The sequence below is a fragment of the Desmodus rotundus genome, chromosome 2 (genome assembly GCF_022682495.2).
Source record: "Desmodus rotundus isolate HL8 chromosome 2, HLdesRot8A.1, whole genome shotgun sequence".
NCBI classification, from domain to species: Eukaryota; Metazoa; Chordata; class Mammalia; order Chiroptera; family Phyllostomidae; genus Desmodus; species Desmodus rotundus.
In genome coordinates this window covers 58,724,239-58,744,841 of record NC_071388.1, presented here as the reverse complement: position 1 = coordinate 58,744,841, position 20,603 = coordinate 58,724,239, and the positions used below count along the sequence as shown (strand labels likewise).

The window sequence follows — 20,603 nt, the reverse complement described above, 5'->3', positions numbered from 1 at the left end:
ACATTCCAACATGGAAGTTTCACTTGCTCACATCTGTGGTGGCTCTACTTAAAATCTTACTCACATTTTTAGGGTTGCTTCTTCAAGCCTATGTACTTAGTTCCTTTAGTTATTTCTAGTGGTATCTATTAACATTAAAATTTGTTTATATTGAACAATGTATCCTGCAGCATAACTAAAATATAAAATAGTTGATAATCCCACATATACCCGACTTTATGCATTTAGTTTGTGGCTAATCTGATTAAGTTTTTATTTAAATAGATAAAAAAGAATACTTACCTATCCTCTTTTAATGTGAAGAGCTAACTATTGGTTCTCATTAACTCCTGATTAGCTAGCAGGCCATAGATACAGAACACGTTAATCTCTATAGGCACCTTTCTGAATTCAAGTAAATGTTTTTGGTAGACAAGGGTTTTCTACTTAAATGTCATTGACATAATATGAATATTGCTCACCACTCTTGCATTCTTTAAATTATTTTACTTTGAAAATTTAAGAACTATCATTAAGTCTTTAATAACATGGGTTTTCATTTAAGGAGTATTCTGAACTGTGAAAGTACAAATCTAATCAAATTAAATTTTGAACACATATAGAGCCAAATATTTCAACAAAACTGCAGTTTAATTTCAGAAAATGTGTTAAAATATATATTTATACATCAATTTCTGACATATACACTTAATGTGTTAGTATACACAAAATGATGCTTTCTCTTGAAACTGTATTTATGAAATGTACATTTTAATTTAAATACTCAGTATACACTGCACTTTATCTGCAAGTTGCATTTATTAAATACATTAAAATCTGCAATGTAACAAAACGTTTTCTGCATACGAAATTCAAAACACCATTTTAAAGGAACAAAAGATGGCTCACTTCATTTTTTTGTATTTTACAACTAGTGTACAGTACACTAGCTCAGCCCCACACACTACCTGTTCGTTCTTTTTTATTTGACATTGTTCACAGACTAGTACATATTACAATAAGAGTGCTGCATAAAAACATGAGGTACGAAAGTGGTTCAAAGAGTATAGGTCATGCAGATCATGCTAGACAGTAAAGAAAATTGTGACTGAGAAAACACTAAAAAAAAATACATAAAGAATGTGCATTATATATATATAAAAAAAAAACAAACAAAAACTCCATTACACAGCTTTGCTTCTTTGGTTACAAAGTAGGTTGAACAATTTCACAGCTTTTTATTCCCACCCTCTCAAAAAAAAGTCATACGAAATGTCAAAAAGCAGAGGAATCGTGGCAATTTTTCTATTAGAAAGTAGAAACAAATGAACAAAGTTTTCTTCATCAAAATAGCCCAATTATTTATTATATCACAATAACTGGTGACTACCTGTACAGTTGCACTATGTTCTTCATACTTACACTATACAAAATTTACATTCAAGCTGGGTCTTTACTACTAAAAATAAATACCGAAGGTAAATTGCCATTAGTGTTAGAAATATGCCAGGATTCTTTTGTTCAATTATTGCCTAAACGTTTTATCTATTAAATGCAATCCTGTCTCTCAATTCCTTTACTGATACTTATAATTATTCAAAAAATTAAAAAAGTTCTGTGACATTGTTCATGTACATTATGAAAATAGCAGCCCTGTAATAAATAAAACACAAATAAATGAAAACTTATATAGGCAAATGTTACTGATATTGAAAGAAAAGTGGCTCTTTAGATGAACTGTTATTTATAATATGATAGGAAGGCTCAGGGTAAATCCATGTAATAGAAACATGGAAGAGCCACCAAAGCTCTTAAAAGACCCCACTCATGCCCACCAGGTAAAAGGCAGACTTTGCTTGCTTTAATAAACCCCAATTATTATTCTCCTTGGGTACTGATGACGTAAAGCTGGACATCAACAGTGCTGCATGTCATCTCAAAGAGAGGAAAAGCTCTTGTAGAATGATTGTCTAATACTGAAAAGGCCAAACACACAACCGAAGCATGGCTACTTGCTTTCGTATAAAGTGGAAAGAACACCAGTGGCACACAGGATAGACTGCTTTCAGTTTTTTTCTTAATGAGGCAAGAAAGCTTTATGCTGAGGAGACATTCGGCTGCTGTGGAGGTTGCGCTGGCTGCGGAGGCTGTGCTATCACTGCTTGCTGTTGAGAAGTGCTACCAGGATTGGCCTGTTGGGCTGGGAGTTGGGATAATTGATCATTGTTTGAAAGAGATTTTAACAGTGCATTTTCTCGTTCAAGTAAAGAGTTTCTTTCAACTAATTCTTTTATTTGTTCCTTTAGAACTTCCACTTCTTCTCTTACTGCATACATCAAATGGCTTTTCACCAAATCCTGTGAAAAACAAAATTAGGAATGTCAAAAAGAGAGAAAGGAAAAGGTGTTGCTATTTGGTTCTAGCCTACCTGGTGCCTTAAAAACAAAAGGTGTTTTTATATCAGTTTTCCTGCTCTTGCTTTTAATATTTCTACTACATCTTGAATGGCCCTAAGGGAGATGGGGCGGAAAAAATCCAGTTTCCAACTATGGCAGAAAGCCCAGGATTTTCTTTTCAGTTTGAAGAGATTTCCAAAAATACTAGCTCCTTAAATTGTCGATTATAAGCTTAGAATTCAAAAAGTTTGAAAATCATATGCTTAGATGTTGGACTAAATGAACAAAGGATATTAAACTGTCGGATATTAAACTAGTTATATAGTAGTGCTTTAAGAGATAAGGTGATCCTACAATTTCCAACCTTAAAACCTTGTGTTTTTTTAATAGTTTGAGACTAATGGTCCTTATTTATAGCTCTGCTATAGTTTTAACAAATTTGAATCAAAATATTTTATATAATATGAACAGTATCTTTAAGGGAATAAAAATTTTTGATAGTAATAGAAATCAGAACCAGAATCAACAGAACAAGTCTATTTATTAAAGCTGAGTAAAACAGTGTCTGCATATAACCAAAGGATGACAAAAATTTCCAGCTGAAGTTTTCATTTTAATACTTTTTCGTCTCTACACTATTTTTGATGATGAAATACTTGGAGAAACATAATCCATTTAGGGCATTTTGATTGTATACCTCCCAAATGGTTGTTATCAATGGCAATGCAAGAAAAATGTGAGATGTTTAAATGGGGAAAATATTTACTGCACTGATACTTTTAGACTAAGATTCTCAATGTTCTAACATCTTCAGTTAAATCTCATTATTAAAAAATTACTTTGGTCATCTTGGTTTAAACATATTCGGTTTTTTACAATTGATAAAAACCAAGTGCTTTGCACAACCAACAATCTATAAAATAAGGACTATAAAATTTACTTACCATTGCTTGTTCTATTTTGTTGTCAATGGCTACAACACCTCCCCCAGATGCACTGGAAAAAATTAGAGTATTTCATTAAATTATTCTAAAAAATGTAATCTCCCTTCCAACTCTTAAAATAATTAAGAACATCTGTGTATTACTTAAAACAAAAAAATAGTAATTTAAAGTTTATTAAGTCTATTCTCATAATTTTAGTACTCAGCAAGCTCTCATTTTGAAAATGAGGATCTCAGTAAATAGATGACACTTCTAAAAATTCTTTGTAGTTCCAACTTTTCTAATTTGCCTGTGGCAAAATATGCTACTTTACAAGTAACTCCCAATTTTATTCCGGACTTCTCAATTCATTGAACTTAAAAAGATAAATTTTGAATGAACAGTACCCTCTTCATAACTCTTAAACTTCAATTAACAACTATATAGCCTGAATTGCTCTTCAGGCAGAAATCCCAATAGTTACTTATTACATTGAACTTCAGATGATGTCTTTTCTTCTATAGATTTGGTATTTTAATATCTGGTTTAACAATTTTTAGATCTGGCTCATAAAAATGATTCAAAGGGCTTTAGGGCAAACAGTACTTGCAGGGTTGGTTAACAAGGAAGTCAACATTCTGGCTAAACTACAAGCTTTGATTGTAGGTTATTAGCTGGCAAAATCACCTAGTAGGTAAGGTATGTGGTTTGGACCAGTTTTTCTTGGTAGTCTAGCTGGTAAGTACAACCAAGTTCAAGTATCAGCTTAGCATTTGTATGATAGTGACACAAAAGGTTGAATAACTGTCGTCTCTGGCAGTTTATATTCTCTCATGTATTAAATACTAAGTGTAGTGAGGCTCCGTATCTTTTTCTTGGTGTTTTTACAAATTTTGAACAGTTATTACGTTTTCTTATAAAGACAAATCTGATACTTTAGTCCTCTGTATCAATACAAAGAGAGGTCTTTAAATGACTTTTTATAAAACTTTACTAAATACTCTTCATAAAATATACCCCACCCAAGAAAATTTTGATATCTGAAAACTATTTTACTTTAGATATGGACCTTCAATGTTGTATCAAACTGGGTCTCAGAAATATGTCTGATGTAGTAGTGCCTTTTATATTATCATCTAAGTATAGGTTATAATCCTGGTTCCGCTATTCACTACCTATGTGACCTTTAGCAAATCAACTATTTAACTTCCCTGGACTTCAGCTTCTTTTATCCGTAAAATGAAGGGACTGGTCTCAATGCCTCACTGGACTTGCCACTTCTTAACCCTCAAAACTCTGAATCAATACATGGGAAACACTAAGCTTGTTTATCTAAGCATTAACAACATTAATGACAGCATACTACTTCACTTTTGCTGCTGCTATTTCTAAGATGAAAAGGGACTTCTGTATACTTAAATAACTGGGAAGGATTTACCATTAATTAGTACTCGTATTGGCCACAATTTGATAAAGAAAGATAGTGGTAGGCATTTAGATTAATGTTTGCCTGAGAATTTTAGATTATAGTTTCTACATTTTTTATTTCTATGTCAAAGAAAAACTGAATTACTTTTAGCCATTTCATGACTTAAATATTGAATTCTTTCAACACATCTGTTTTAAACAGAACACCTTAACTGCTAATTTTCACACCAGTTTTATATATTAACAAGCAAACAAAAAGCCCCAAACTCTAAAAAAAAGCTTCACTGCCTTTTTTTTTTTTTGATAATTAAAATAAAATCAGTTAAGTTTCCAAATCATTCCCTTAGCTAAGGAACAATAATTAGCGTCTTATTTTTTTGTTGATTTAATAAACTCTAGTCTTGACTCAACTCTCTTTTAATAGCAAGAGGAACTGGTTTTCAAAACATAAATAAATCATGTTGAAAATATGTCCCTTAAGAGGTATTAATCCTTCAGTTTTGTTAAGCATTGTACTTTAACAGAATTCAGTCAGATACAACTATCACTATAGTGACCTCTGACTATTTTGAAGAATTTGAGAATTCTACAACCTACTGCAGAGGTTCTGAAACTTTAGCACCAGTCATCTGGAGGTCTGAAAACATAGATGGCTGGGCTCTACCTCAGTTTCTGATACAGCACGTCTGAGTTGGGGCCCAGGAATTTTCACTTCTAACAAGTTTCCAGGTGATGCTGATTCTGCTGCCAGAGAGACCGTATCAAATGTATTTTGAGAACCATGGGCTAAACAGAGATGAAAGTTCTAAGATAAAGAATAACAAAACCTTAATTCTATTTTGAAAACTTCTTAGCCCAGTATACAAAACCCTTCATAACCTTGAGCGCTGCCTTCTACAGTTTCCTTTCCTCTCATACTCCATTTGGCCTATTGTATTATAGTCTTACGTAACTATTTTCAGTCTGTGGAACAGATATTCTCTCAGGTTTCCATGCCTTTGCACAAACTGCTCCCTCAACTGGAAATGCTGACAGTTGCAATTCATCTGGTTATCTTTTACTCGTTCCTTAAGATATTCCAGCACCATCTTTTCCATGCTGCCTTCTAATTTTCTAAGGTAGCACTAATTACTTCATCCCACCTATGGTCCACTAATCTTCACAAACTTTTTATAGTGCATAACCAGGAAAGCAGATTAGCAAATTCTGGTTTCTCCATATACTCACTGTGTGAATTCTGGGAAATTATTTAACCTGTTTAGACCTTTTTTTCTTTCCATCTAAAATAAGGATTACATGCCCTAATTCATAAATTCCTGTGATGATTAAGTGAGTTTAAACAATACTACCACTGTTAACTCTCTGCTTCTTGAGGAACTCTCTGTTCCTTATCTTCTTGACCTGTGTGAAGAGTGAACACAGTGCTTGGCACACAGGTGTTCAAATGCATTCTGAAAGAGTCAATATGATAGTAATTGGATTTGAAACAATTATTGGTTTATAATAGGAAGTCATTAAAATTTTTTGAGTTTGACTAAATTGGTAGTTCTCAAAGTACGGTCCCTGGACTAGTAGCATCAGCATTGCCCAGGAACGTGCTGGAAATATAAGTATTTGGGTATACCCCAGACCAACTTGAATTAGACACTCTCGAGGTGGGACCCAATAAATCTATTTTAATAACCCCTCCAGATGATTCTGATAAAACCTAAAGTTTGTGCACCACTGCTTTAAATAGTTTGATTTACAATAAAGATACCAATATGGTAGGTAGTCTTAAATAAGCAGATAAGAGGGTATTCTATTTCAAAATCGCAGAACATGGTTTAAGAATATAGTTTCAATGAGGGTAACAAGTTTTCTATTGTGTTCAAAATCAACATAGTAGTTTGGGCTTCATGTTCTCTTTTAAAATGAGACAGATCGACTGAAGCAGAATGAATAATTTTCCTTCATTTGCTTTCTTAACCTAATGGTGAAGTAGTGTATGTTATTTTCTTTTTATTATTGCATTCACCATGCTATAACTTGATGGTTAACAGGATTCTGAACGTAAGTTCCTTAGGGGAAGGTTTCCTAAGACTTTATAACTTTTCTTGTAAACTTTAAGTACTATATAAAGACAAGGGATAATTTTCTTTTTAAAAAAGAAACTTCCTGTTTACAGTGGGTTACTCTTTTAGAATAAAATTATACCTTGATTAGCATTTACTACATAAATTAAAAATTATGTGCATGGACAAAAATGACAGAAATATAGAGCCTATGGGGGGAAAACAACAAGAATGGCTGTATTTTTTTGTATGCTGGATTTTTATTTACTAGACTTGCAGCCCCCAAAGAACCAAATGGGCCTGAATTTAGGGTTTTTATAAAGTAAATTAAAATCACATTCAAAGGAGAAGTAAAACTCAAAAGAATCAATGCTACAGCAAGATAGCTTGGCTTTCCATGTTGCTGTTCATGTTTTAAATTCATCCCAACTGGCCCCCAAAACCACAGCATTTCTTTCCAGGCCTCCTTATTCTTTTCAGAACATATCATTTGCAACTTCACTGAGAAGACAAGAGGCCAGATAGAAACCTCTAGCTCAGGGGTGTCAAACTCATTTTCACTGAGGGCCACATCAGCCTCATGGTTGCTTTCAAAGGGCCGAAAGTAACTTTAGGACTGTATAAATGTAACTACTCCTTAACTAGGGGCAAGGAGCTCTACACTCGGCCCTTTGAAGGCGACCATGATGCTGATGTGGCCCCCAGTGAAAATGAGTTTGACACCCCTGCTCTATCTTCACAAGTTCCCCATATTTTCATCCTTCTTAATAGACTAAGTGCCTTGTTCATATTCTCAGCTCAGCAAATTTGTACAAACCATCCCGTTTTTCTAAAAATTAAAACCAGAGAGTAATGATAACTTGATCTTACACACACACACACACACACACACACACAAACTATGAGGAATGAAATTAATTTTTTCTTTATTAATGTGGACAGAGACATCATGACTACTTGTTTAAAATAGAAATAGTGCACATTTCTTCTCTTACATATTGACTACTTTATCTGTCTTCTGTTCTCCCCTGGAAATAAATGCTCATTAACAAAGCAGCAAGGTAGAGGGGAAAAAACACTTAAATAACTGCCTAGTTTTTGGCAGGCACAGGTTATTTTAGTGAGTATTACTACAAACACGAGCAACATTCTCATTCTACAGTTCAGAAAATTGAGGTCAACAGCTTACTCAAAAACGCAATGCCAGGGACAGGATTCAAACCCAGACCTAATAATGTCAAAACACCTGCCCCCCCCTTTTTAAACCATAACAGTAAGACTGAAAAAACAATCTGTAATGACATAAAAGAAATAGAGTTGTGTATGAAGAGTGCTTTGACTAAGCACCACATGCTAGTTGTGGAACCATGAGCATAAATCCAAAGATTAAAACTGTTCATAATTGCCATTTATCTTATCTAGCACATTCCTAGAAGAGGTTCAGCTCTGAGAACAAGGGAGGTAACTTCTTGGAAAAGACACTTGCTCAGTGATCTTTAGACATCCAGTATAGTTACCTATTTGCTAAGAATTAATATTCTTTTGGTTTGTTAGAAAGCTGAGGGTATCTTAAATATATGTATACACAGAATACTGCAAAAGAAAATTACCTTGCTTAACTCAAAGACCCTTCTAACTTTCTGTGTCACAATCACAAAATATACTATAGGAATTTCCCAAATACAAAATTAAATCTTTTTTTTTTTTTTTTAAAGATCTTATTTATTTTTAGAGAGGGAAAGGGAGGGAGAAAGAGAGGGAGAGAAACACCAATGTGTGGTTGCCTCGCATGTGCGCCTTCTACCGGGGACCTGGCTCACAACCCAGGCATGTGCCCTGACTGGGAATTGAACAGGTGACCATATGGTTTGCAGGCCGACTCTCAATCCACTGAGCCACACCAGCCAGGGCCAAAATCAACTCTTTCATGTATTAAGAACAGACTTCTTTGATTGAGCTGGCATATCTGCTATATTTATATTCAACGCCCCCTATCCAAACCAGGTAAAAGTATTTCTTCATAAACTCTCAAGTAGAAGCTACAATCATTCTTGGAGGCCAGTCCTTGGAAATCGCCTACTATTTCCAGTATAACATCTATAACCTTCAACACTGTCCTCCTCCCCCTGACAGGGAGCTCTATAAATAACATCATTACTACTAACATGTATTAATTCTAACCTGGGTAACACTTTGCCTTTTCTCTAAGAAACGCATGCTTTATTTTAAAAAAATGTTAAGCTGATTTCAAAAAAATAAATGTAATGAACCTAGCTTAACAAACCTGTGAAGGTTAAGTAGGAACAAAAATCCATCACTCTTCTATAAGAGGAACTGAAAAAATATTTATAGCCTAACACTTCATTTAAGGGCAAACAGCAATTCTCCATCCAAAAAAAGCCTAAATAGATGAAATTCATGTAGACTTAATCTCTGGCCAAATGCAAACTTCTGTGATTAAGAATAAAACTATCAAAGCTAACTGTAAATTAAGCTAAAACATTCAAAATTTTATGTATTCTAATTACTGATCATAAGTTATACCGATGTAAAAACAAGCAATGTTATATTTCATGATTTAAAAAACTCACCAAAGTGCCTCCTGGGGAGTTTTATTATTGGTAACACAAAATAAGTGATTTTTGTGAAAGCTATTATTCATGCTAAACAAAGCAGGTAAGATGGATACTCACAAAACTAAATACTATTATTTTCTCAAATAATCAGTCTTACAATGGTGTAATAAAAGCTTTTATCAAGGAACTATTAAAAAGCCAGCTGAATATTGGTATCAGGATTGATACTTGTTTTTAGCACCTACAAAAACCTTGTCCACCAATTCCCTCAGCATATTTTACATTCATCTAATTAATTTTAGGTCAAAATTCTGGTCAGAAAAGGATGTTTAAAACAGTAATAAAAGATACATGCTGTGGATTGTACCGCTGTCAATTTCCTGGCTTTGGATGTTACACTCGAGTCATGTAAGACGTCACCATTGGGGGGACTGGGTAAAGGGACACATGAGACCTCCCTGGACATTTTTTTTTTTTGGCAACTTCTTATGACTATAATTATTTCAAAATAAAAGTTAAAAAAATATACAGATGGCACATGGTAAAAAATAAATTCAAAGAGGACACACAAAAAAGTGTATAGTCAATACAAAAGCCCTCTCCTACCTCAGACTCCGTTTGTCTTGAGCCAACTATTGGGTTGGCCAAAAAGTTCATTTGGTTTTTAATTAAAAATAAAAAGACATACCTTTATTGAACAATGTATTCACCGTTTTCTTCCACTACCTTTTGCCATCTTTCAGGCAATTTGATAATACCATCTTCCCCAAACTCTACTGCTTTGAGCAAAGAACTGTTCCAGGTGCATTTTGTTGTCTTCCAGGGAAGGAACTGAAATTTTTTCCATTAAGAGAATTTTGTAAAGACCAAAATAAATGGAAATTCAAAGGTGCAATGTCTGGTGAATATGGTGGATGAATCAGAACTTCCCAGCCAAGCTCTAAAGGTTTTTGCCTGGTCATCAAAGAAACATGACATCTTGTGTTATCCTGATGGAAGATTATCCTTTTTCTGTTGACTAATTCTCGATGTTTTTCATCCAGTGTTGCTTTCAGCTGGTCTAATTGGGAGTTCTCATTGGAATTAATCATTTGGTTTTCTGGAAAGAGTTCACAGAGGACTCACTTCCAATCCCACCATATACACAACATCACTTTCTTTGGATGAAGACCAGCATTTGGGTGCTTGGTGGTGGTTCACTTTGCTCGCCCCATGATCTCTTCCGTTCTATAGTATTGTAAAGTATCCACTTTTCACTGCTCCTCACAATTTGTTTTACAAACAGAACATTTTCATTACCTTTAAATAAAGAATCGCGTGCAGAAATACATCAAGGTTCCTTTTGCTTAATTTATGTGGAACCCAAACATCAAAGTGATTAACATAACCAAACTGGTGCAAATGATTTTCAACACTTGATTTGGGTATTTCAAGTAGTCAGGCATCTCCCATGCGGATTATAATGCTGATTGTTCTCAATGTTTCAATTCCATGGCTATCAACTTCAACTGGTCCACCCAAGTGTGGAGCATCGTCTAGTGAGAAATCTCCAGCACAAATCTTTGTAAACCACTTCTGACACGTTGGATCAGTCACAGCACCTTCTCCATACACTGCAAAAATCTATTTTTGTGTTTCAGTTGCGTTTTTACCTTTCTTGAAATAAAAAAGCATAATGTGCCAAAAATGTTGCTCATTTGCTTCCATCTTCAATATTAAAATGGCTACACAAAATCATTTTCATGTTTTTTTTAATGCATGCTGATACGACAGCTGTCACAACACAATCTCAATCTAACAAAATTGTTTCGAATGAAGTTAAAGACAACTAAGCCCTATTAGAGCCATCTTACAGAAAAAAACTGAATGGACTTTTTGGCCAATCCTATATATCATCTATATTAACAGCCTTTTAAAAAGCCTATTTAGGAAGAATGTCTAATACTTTGGAGAGGGAAAGGTCTTTCTAATTATGTCTCAAAATATAGAAAAATAAAAAAAACCAATTTCAGTAATTTCTCTAAAATGTAAAGTACTTCTACATATCTATAAGACTAGAGGCCCAAGAGAAAAATGGACAGAATTCACATGACAGTTAACAAGAAATGACATGAAAAATATTCAATATCTCATTTATAATAAAATGCAGATTAAAACTATGATGTAATACAATTTACCTAAAACTACTGGCAAACATATTAACATTTAATATACCGTTAGTGAGGCTGTAGGAAAATGGGCCTTCTGATGCAGTGCTGTTGCAAGTTGTATAACCAATACAGAGAGCAATTTTGCAAACACACACACACATTTACTCACTCTTTGAGCCAACAATCTTACATCTAGGAATTTAACCTACTGATATTAATACATACATAGGAAATAATGTGCTTATAAGGCTACTCATTACAGCCCTGTTTATAACAGCAAGACTTCTATCACTAGGGAACTGGTTAAATAAATCATGGTAGAACCATTCATTTAACTGAATACTACCTATCTATAAAAATAAAACCCACAAAGGTACGTTTCTGTGTACTGCAATGGAAACAATGTGTCCTAAAATCTTTAAAAGTAAAGGTACAGATGTGTGTATATTAGCATTTGTGTGAAGGGGGAGATAATAATGTATATTGTATTTGCTTGTTTATGCATAAAGAAACAGAAAGAACACACATACCAACTAAGAAAGTGGTTACCTGTTTGGGAAGGCAGGCAGATGGTGGACAGGGGCACAAGTAAGACTACTTTCACTGAGTTTTGGAGAACATAAAAAACACTCCAAAATGAAAATGACTCATGGAGTATCACTCTGCTCCATGTGAACTCAAGACATGAACAAATGGCAAAGAGGAAAGGGATAAAGGAGGGAAGAGGAGCCAACAATTTCACTTTCTTTAGGAACTATTTCATTCTAGAAGATAATTACTATGTTCAACATAAAAAAACAACAATCAATGTTAAGTTATATTTGTGATTTATAAAATTTACTTCTTTGGCTTAGAGTGAATTATAGTCACTTTAAAATATGGTGTAAATAATGCTCATAACTTCCAGTAATTTCTTTTGGAACTGGTTCTGGCAGGTAAATAGTAAAAGTTTGTAATAAACATCTATGATACAATAGGCTATGTAAACTTATACAATAAAAATGCATTCCAAAGAAGATGCAGGTAAGATTAACATTAACTTCACCTTCTTTTTCCAGATAACTTTACATTTCCAAATTATGACATTTGGGGGGAATTATTCTAGTATCTGGTAGTAAAATTCTGATATTATAGTTTTTTCATGTATAGCCACTCTAAGAAAACAATTCAACAACTAAAATTCTTTCTATTAAAACATTCAGGAAGGAAGGAAGATGTAAAAATTTAGTCTGGAAATACTAGAGAATAATGCAAAAGTGAAATACACACAGCAATTTTACCATTACAACCCAAATATTCCAAATAAACTAAGACAGTTTAATTAATATTCTATTATTTCAAAATAAATATTTAAATGTTATAAAAACATGGAATCATATCTATTTAAGATAAATGAGTGTATGCACTAGGTAATTATTTCTTATTAGACTTAACATTAAGCAAGGTCTGACAGGATGAAAAATTTATTTACTTCCTTAAGTCAGTGTGAAATAAGAAAGGGTATGGGAAAGGGGTAGGAAGAAGGTTGCATTTCCTCAATGTTTGAGTGCCTACATTTAGAGCAAGTTCTCTTAATATTTATTTATTGATTTACTTATTTATTTATTTATATATAGAGGAAGGAGGGAGGAAGAGATACATTTATGTGAGAGAGAAACATGGATAGGTTGCCTGTTACACGTCTTGACTGGGGACTGTACCCGCAACCTAGGCATGTGCCCTGACCACAAATCAAACCAATGACCTTTTGCTTTGCGGGACAACGTCCAACCAACTGAGCCACACTGGTCATTGCTAGAGCAGACTCTCTTGAAAGAGATTTCATTGTACTGTTTACACAGCAGCAATAGATAATTTGATGACAGTCCAATTCGTTATTAGGGAATGAAGGACACATGCTAAGGGGCTTAAGATCAAATTGAAAATTTGATACTCTAGTCCTGGCTACTTTAAATTACTTCGAGGAGACTGGGAAAACAGCATGGGACTAACAATTATGTAGAATGAGATGTACACTGGTACCTAAGAGTAAAAAAGGGGAGAGGGATTAGAAAGGATTTCAAATTTTGCCAGTTGATGTCTAGATCAGAATACCAAGCAAAAATCTAAATAATGTAGTTACATTGTAAAGGAATGAAATGGATGTTGTTTCATATATTCATTCCAGACATTCTAAAACCATTCTTTTAGTCTTTTGGGATAGAAACTGATGGCAACCAACTTCTAAAAACATCAAATTTAGCAATTAAAATATACCTCCATCTAGTAAGGGATCTGTTTTTCAATGCAGATAATTAAGAGCTATCTTTTCTAGAAAGTAAAAAATTTAAATGGAAAAGGAGAAAAATTCAATAAAAATTCTTAATATAAATTAAGAGATTAAAAACCTAAATAGGAGTTCAAAGTACTTCAACTGGATTAGGAAAAGAATAAAGATTTAGAAAAAGCTTTCTGGGGAAAGGACTATGTTTAACAGCCATTTTGTCATAAAGATCAATTCTCCTTCAAAAGGTTGTCAAGAGCATTCCTTCTCCTTGATTACAAGGAAATAATAGCACTCTCACCACCTAAGGAAATTTTCATGGCGTCAGCGTATAAAAATGAACAAAATTGAAGAACATGATAAAGAATGTCAAGGGAAATAAAAACTCTAAGATTTGTATTTCATTTCAGAGACCAACAAGCATTGAATAAATTTTCACCCAGTAGTATAAAAACTTTTTTATGCAAGCTAAATCCATCTAACATTTGCAAAAGTAATTCAGAATTCTTCAGCAATGACATAAAAATGGGCCAAAGGGATAAAAAAAAATCAGAAATTATTTTACTGATTTCTATGCTAACCATTACATTCTTTCCCTCACTCCAAATGCCAGCTCAACTTTTAATTGGATATCCTAAACTTCCTGAGACCCTCCATGGTTTACTTGCACTCTTTGCTGTACTTTCTTACTATCTGAATACTTCTATGGATATTCTACCATTCTTTTATAGCTTTCAGCTAAAATGTTTTCTGTAAAGGCTTCTCTAACCCCTTCAGTAGTATAGCAATTCATGCCCCATACTACTCTTAAGGCACTAACCACTATAGGCTATGTTTTAACAGCTGCATCTTTTACTAGACAAAGGTCTGTGTGGTATACAAAATCTATGACAAGGCTGGCAGCCACCTACTAAAGAATTCATTTGCTGTAGAAGCCTGGACTCAGAAATTGTATACTTAGGAATTTGAGTCCTAAATATATCACAATTGTAATTTCTCTAGCTATAATATGAAGTAGCTATACTGGGTTACCGCCCCCTCCCCACCAAAACTATTTCCTGTACTTAACAGCAAAATTATTTTTCCAAGTGGTCCTTGGATATGGGTAATGAGATCATTTTAACTAAACTCAAAACAAATAATTGAGAAAATATTCTTTGATCTCATTCCTCATTTTCAGTATGAAACTAAACTTGCCACATGTTCTTGCTGCCTAATATGTAATTCATATATCTAGATAACCCAAATTACTTTGGAGGCAACGGGTCATAAATCCTGAACAAACTTTGCCTTTTATTTCCCGTATAGCCAAGTCTCAGTAACACTTACCTTTCTAGATGATACTTTTGTGAAAAATGATAAATCCCAATCTGTCTCCTATGCACAATGCCCAACACTCAACAAATCTGGCTGCAATAATACAAAGTTGGACAGTGTCCACCAGTGGGAAGATCACTAGATGTGGAAATAGCAAACAAACGTTGCAGTTTGGCCTCACCTCAGATTTGCTGTGTCCTGAGGCAAGTTCCTCTCATTGGGCTTTTTTCCTTCATCATTAGTTTCAAAAACTTTTATTTTATTTTATTTTTGTCTAGGGAGGGCGAAGAGGTTGGGGAGAGGGAAAGATAATACATTCAGGATAGGTATAGAAAAGAAGCTACGTAAGCAAGCCAGAGGGAAGGGGTATACAGCAGGACACTGTAAAATGTTGGGTCATGGGCACTGAGCAAGGTAAAATGTTACAGTTTTGTATAACTGAAGCATAAAAGTCTGTGAGAGATCAGAGAGATGATAAAGGAAAGGGGTTCACTTATAATGAAAAAAAGTGTCAAGGATGACTGGAGCAACTAGGAGTTGGGGAGATGGTTAAGGTGTCATAAGAAAGCTAGATTTTGTTGGGGATGAACAGTGAGTAGCAGAGGAACCTGGGAATAAGGATGAGAAAATGATAAGCACAATGATAGTGATAAGTTCCACTTGGCATTGAATTTTGAGACATCTGAAATGTAGGTCTGAAAATATAGAAAGAAGGTTGTTGGAAATAGGTATCTAGAGTTCAAGAGTAATCTCTGGCCTAGAAGTGTAGACTTGAGAGTTGTCAGAATATGGTAAGAAGCCCAAACTGTGAAAGATGAACTTGCTTAAACAGAAGACCAATGGAAGATGGGCTTAGGAAGAAATTATCCTTCTTGGGAAACCTAAATATTTATTTCATCGACTAGCTTCGTATTTGCCTCATTTTTCTCAGTCCACTTTTTTCAACCAAACAGCTACCCTTGAACAAATCCTCTCAATCCCATTTCTACAATGAGGCTTAACCAAATGAATGAAAATGAGACTATCCTCTGGAATAACAAGTGCCAAATACCAGTGAAGAGCACATAGATAATTTTGCTCATTCCATAGCTAATCTTTTCATTTATGCCCATGTTTTGAGGGTACAGAGATGTTACTTAAAATAGCTTTATAGAAAAAGCGTAATTCTATGGGCAACATATTTGACGAAGTAAAATTATATTAGGCTAGCCATTATTAGGATTATCTGACCAAAACTCAGTTCTTGTTCCTAAGTTGTTAACTTACCTTTCTTCACTACCTTATTCCTTTCTAATTTGTCCCCAAAGTTCAGGGAGAGCAATAAATAAAAACAGAGGTTATTGAGGAACTGTATGAAAACAAGGATAAACCAGAAGCATAAAAGTAAGAGAACCATGAGGTTTTTAAAGACAGAGTTGCTTTGTTCAAGTTTAGATCAAAGGGACAGGACCAAGCATGGCAATCACCCCTTAATAAAATGAAGAGAATTTTGTATCAGAAAACAAATCTGGTCTACTTTACTTTCAATAAATAATGAATGTTTTTGCATTTGGGATGTTCTAAAGATTTAGACTGGCTTGGGTTTGAGCACAGAATTATATGGCTCATCTTCAATAAATATAAAGAAAGTACTAGGAATATATGCCCTGAATAGTTTTCTAGGTTATCAGTCTACTACCACTTGGCTTAACTTCTTTTGCTCTTTACTTCATTCTGGGGGTAAAAGAGCTTATGTCTGCCTAAGCAAAAGGCTTAATTCTCAAGGAATAATAAAGTGGTTTAAGAGCACAGGCTTTAGCCTTATAGAAAATGGTTTTAAAACCCAACTCTACTACTTCCAAGTGGGTTGATCCTAGCAAGTTAACATACCGATGCCAGTTTCCTCATCTGTAAAATGGGGTCATGGTATATCTTAAATTACAAATGAAGCAGTAAGGTACAAATAAAAATCAAATATAATCAGTTATAAAAACAGCCTTTGTATGTATGTCTCACTCCCAAAATGAAATAATTCTAGTTACGCATTCAATTTACTTGATTTCTTTGTACCCAGTTAGTTACATGTTAAAGATTTATTGCAGTCACAAAATATTGCTTATAAAAGTTACTTGACTTGAGATTTAAACTTATATCACTATAAGTATTAGCACAGCATTCCTGTGGACTGAACTTTAATCAAGTTCTTATTGATTCTCTATAGGGTCTTAATGTTTCATTGTATAGGATAAAAATAATCTTAACTTCCTGTGAAATTTTTTCCCAAAGGCCAGAGATATAACAATTAATTAAAAATAAAAATATCCCGTGGCCTCCTTTAGTGTTATATAACTTTTCAACAATAAATATTACTAAACACAAATCAAAAGAGTGGGATAAAGTGTTGCTTTGCTTCTAAACTACGTATTACTCTAGTTGAGGATCACTGCTTTGGAATTACCTAACTCAAAAAGGGATTATGGTACAGAATAACTAAGGAAAGTATAAAGGAGCACTACCATAAAATCTAAAGGGTTTTAAAGTTTTTTCACTCAAGCAGAACTGTACTCAAATAAGTACATTTTTAGTGACCGAAAGTTCTTTTATCGGCTAACAACTTTTTCTCATTTCAATATAGATCCATGTTCTTGAGTTCTAGGCAATAATAATTCTATAATATAGATATAGTAAATAACAGAATTTTACAATAGTTTGTATCAACTTGTGTAAAATATTTTATGATAAATTCTAGACTTATATCATAACCTGAGAATGTGTTAATTTAATTTAGATTCTAGAGTTAAGACCATCATCTGAAATGGGATGCTTCACCTACATTCTCTTTGCTCTCTTTCTTGCTAATAGGCCTTGCCTCTTTGATTCTTCCACAGATAATTTTGTTTTTGTTGCCATTATTGAATATTCTTCTACTTGAATTAAACCTTAATGTAGGAACTGTATCTATCTCAAAGATCTATTTATTACAACACTCATTATATTACATTAAACATTTAGTTGAAGACAAAGATGGAATAAACCTATAGTATTTAATATATTACCTAATTACATTTCTAAGTTCAGTATAACCTTATGTTATGTTAGGCTTATTATGCCAGTAAAAAGAACCAGGAAATTAACCGGCTCTCTCAACTATTAGAAACTAATTAGTAGGGTATCAGTGGAATATAGTAAAAAACAGGCAGGTCCTTTGAGTTTTTTCATCCCTGACAAAGGTAGCTAAAATACAAAGGTAATAAACCTTTTTGTGATGCTCTCCTTGTGTCTGGTTGTTACTCACTGAGGAGGAAGACAGTGTAGTAGTTTCTGTAATATTATAGGTAACTGAAGTAAGGAGAAGAGCTGTTTAGGTTTGAGGAACAGAAAAGCTAAAGCTCTAAGGGTTTTCAGGTTACTTTTGACAAAATTATGCCAGTGAAACTCAGCAGTTCCATATACTGATTTTGGTGATAACAAAATCATGGAAGACTCTGTGGAAAATAAAGTGGACTTGAAAATATCTTAATGATCTTTTAGATAAAAACCTTAACAAAGATCGTTTTACATTAGAATCACGGATTTAGTAGGGAGAAATCATTTTGTAAGCCCAGTGAAAGGGCTTACAAATGTATAATCATACCTCATAAACATTCATTTGTGGATTCTCTCAATTGCCCAATACCATACTCTTTAGACAATTAGAACTGAGTCTAAAGAAAAGAAATAAAAGAAATCAATAGCTCTCCTGAAGGTGGAAAGAGGTGGCTGAAAGCTTGCTGGTTTGGTCAGGTCAGATACAGAAGACAATTCAAACGGCCATGCCTTTAAACATGCCTCACTCTTTTTACACTAGTGGATCAAAGCACATCTAAAGGAGTCCCATGAAATCCTTGCATCACCACTAGAATCAACAATTACAAAGTGGGAAAACATCCTTGTAATGTCTAATAGATTTAACAATGTCTATTTACCCATTTTTATTAAACAATGTCTCCTTATCCATTTTTGAAAAAAAAAAACACAACACAAAACTTTAGAACTGTGTACACACTAACACCAATAACTTATGGCCATGAACAAAAACACATATTTTTGATTATAGCAGCTATGAAATCAAAGAATTAGAGAATGTTCTCAGCTCAATGTTTCCACAGAATTTGTAGTGTAGCTTATATTTTTACATGGACCTAATCCCTTTAACTAAATGCTTTTAGTGATGGCAATCATCTGGTTTTTCTGCTCCACATTTTAGGTTCTATTTTTACGGGAAGTGTTTATAAAAGGTGTGAACATAAAATGGAAAGACCGACCAGGATGTCAAGATAAACACCAGTGGAAGTGTTCAAAGGTTAAATGACAACTTAGATGGTGTGTTGTAGACATGATTCAAGTATGAGAAAAATGGCTGGAATAAATGCCTACTTTCCCTTCCAACTCAAGATTTATAATTTTAGACTCAGAAGATAAATTCAGAGATGGTACTGAATAAAAGGCTTTGGCTCTGGAGTGATACCCAGGTTTGAAGCCCAGCTTCATCACTTTTACAATATGACTTCACCAAGTTACTTAGCCTCCCCAAAGGATAATAGGACCAGATACTGGGATTCAGTGGGATAATGCATTAATTTACTGTCTGGCACAAGGTAAACACTCAATACATTAACTAAATAATTTGTATTAGTAAAGTTTAGTGATAAAATCTAAATATCACAAAATACATAAAGAACATTGACTTAGGAGTCAGGTTATCTGCTCTTACACCTGACTCTTAACTCTAACTGTACACAGTAACTTCTAACATTCTTTACAGATACCAAATTTTGAGATTCCACATTGCAGAGGGATTTTAATGTACTTAAACACTTATCAGATGTTGCTGATTATAGGGTTACTATAACAAGTAAACATAAACCCAGGATTCAAGTTTACAAATTAGAGGTGTAAGAAATGCTAAGACAGAGGGCAAGATTTTACAGAGTATTTTGGGGACACATAATGAAGAAATAGGGTCAGGAAAGAATGTTTAGTAGAGCCAAGTGCCACAGACGGGTAGAGATGAAAAGAGCACACATAGAAATGTTCCAAGTAAAAATAACAGTAGGGACAGTTAACCATGTTAGAATACTCAAATAATGAAGACCAGTTAGAAGGTTCACATAAGAAGGGATTGTGTCCTGAATGGGATGAGAGAGGTGAAAAGGCTGAAGAAATACTCAAGAGACAAGCATGGCAGTTCTATGTGATTAACTGGCAATGAGATATAAGGGAAGTTTGAATGAAAGGAGAGATGCCTAGGTAACAAGTTTGGGTGCCCAAAGCATATTGACTGATAGCTTCCTATAATATATAGGTGACACCCAACACCATCTATATGCCTCGGCATGATGAAGAATGTGTAAAGTGGGTCTAGACAGCATCCTGAGGTCACCAATAATACTTAAAAGGACAAATAGAAAGGAAAAGCCAGCCAATGGTACTGAGAAGAAACAACCAGAGAGGCAAAAAGAAAACTGGAAGGAATAGTTTCACAGATGTCAAAGTATC

The 20,603-nt window shown here is 34.0% G+C and overlaps 1 protein-coding gene across 3 annotated transcripts in view; it reads right to left on the bottom strand.

Annotated features, from left to right (window-relative positions):
• Nucleotides 1–779: 779 nt before the first annotated feature.
• The window catches only part of TSC22D2 (TSC22 domain family member 2), a 48,235-nt gene continuing 28,411 nt past the window's right edge, over nucleotides 780–20,603 (bottom strand). For 2 of the 3 annotated variants that reach the window (XM_045192026.3, XM_053918247.2), the window contains 2 exons: nucleotides 3,320–3,371; nucleotides 780–2,336 (listed from right to left, as the gene is read on the bottom strand). In XM_045192026.3, coding sequence (XP_045047961.2) covers nucleotides 2,076–2,336; nucleotides 3,320–3,371 — 313 coding nt within the window. In that variant the 3' untranslated portion in view covers nucleotides 780–2,075. The remainder of the gene's footprint in view (nucleotides 2,337–3,319; nucleotides 3,372–20,603) is intronic. The other variant, XR_008426141.1, reaches the window with a different exon arrangement.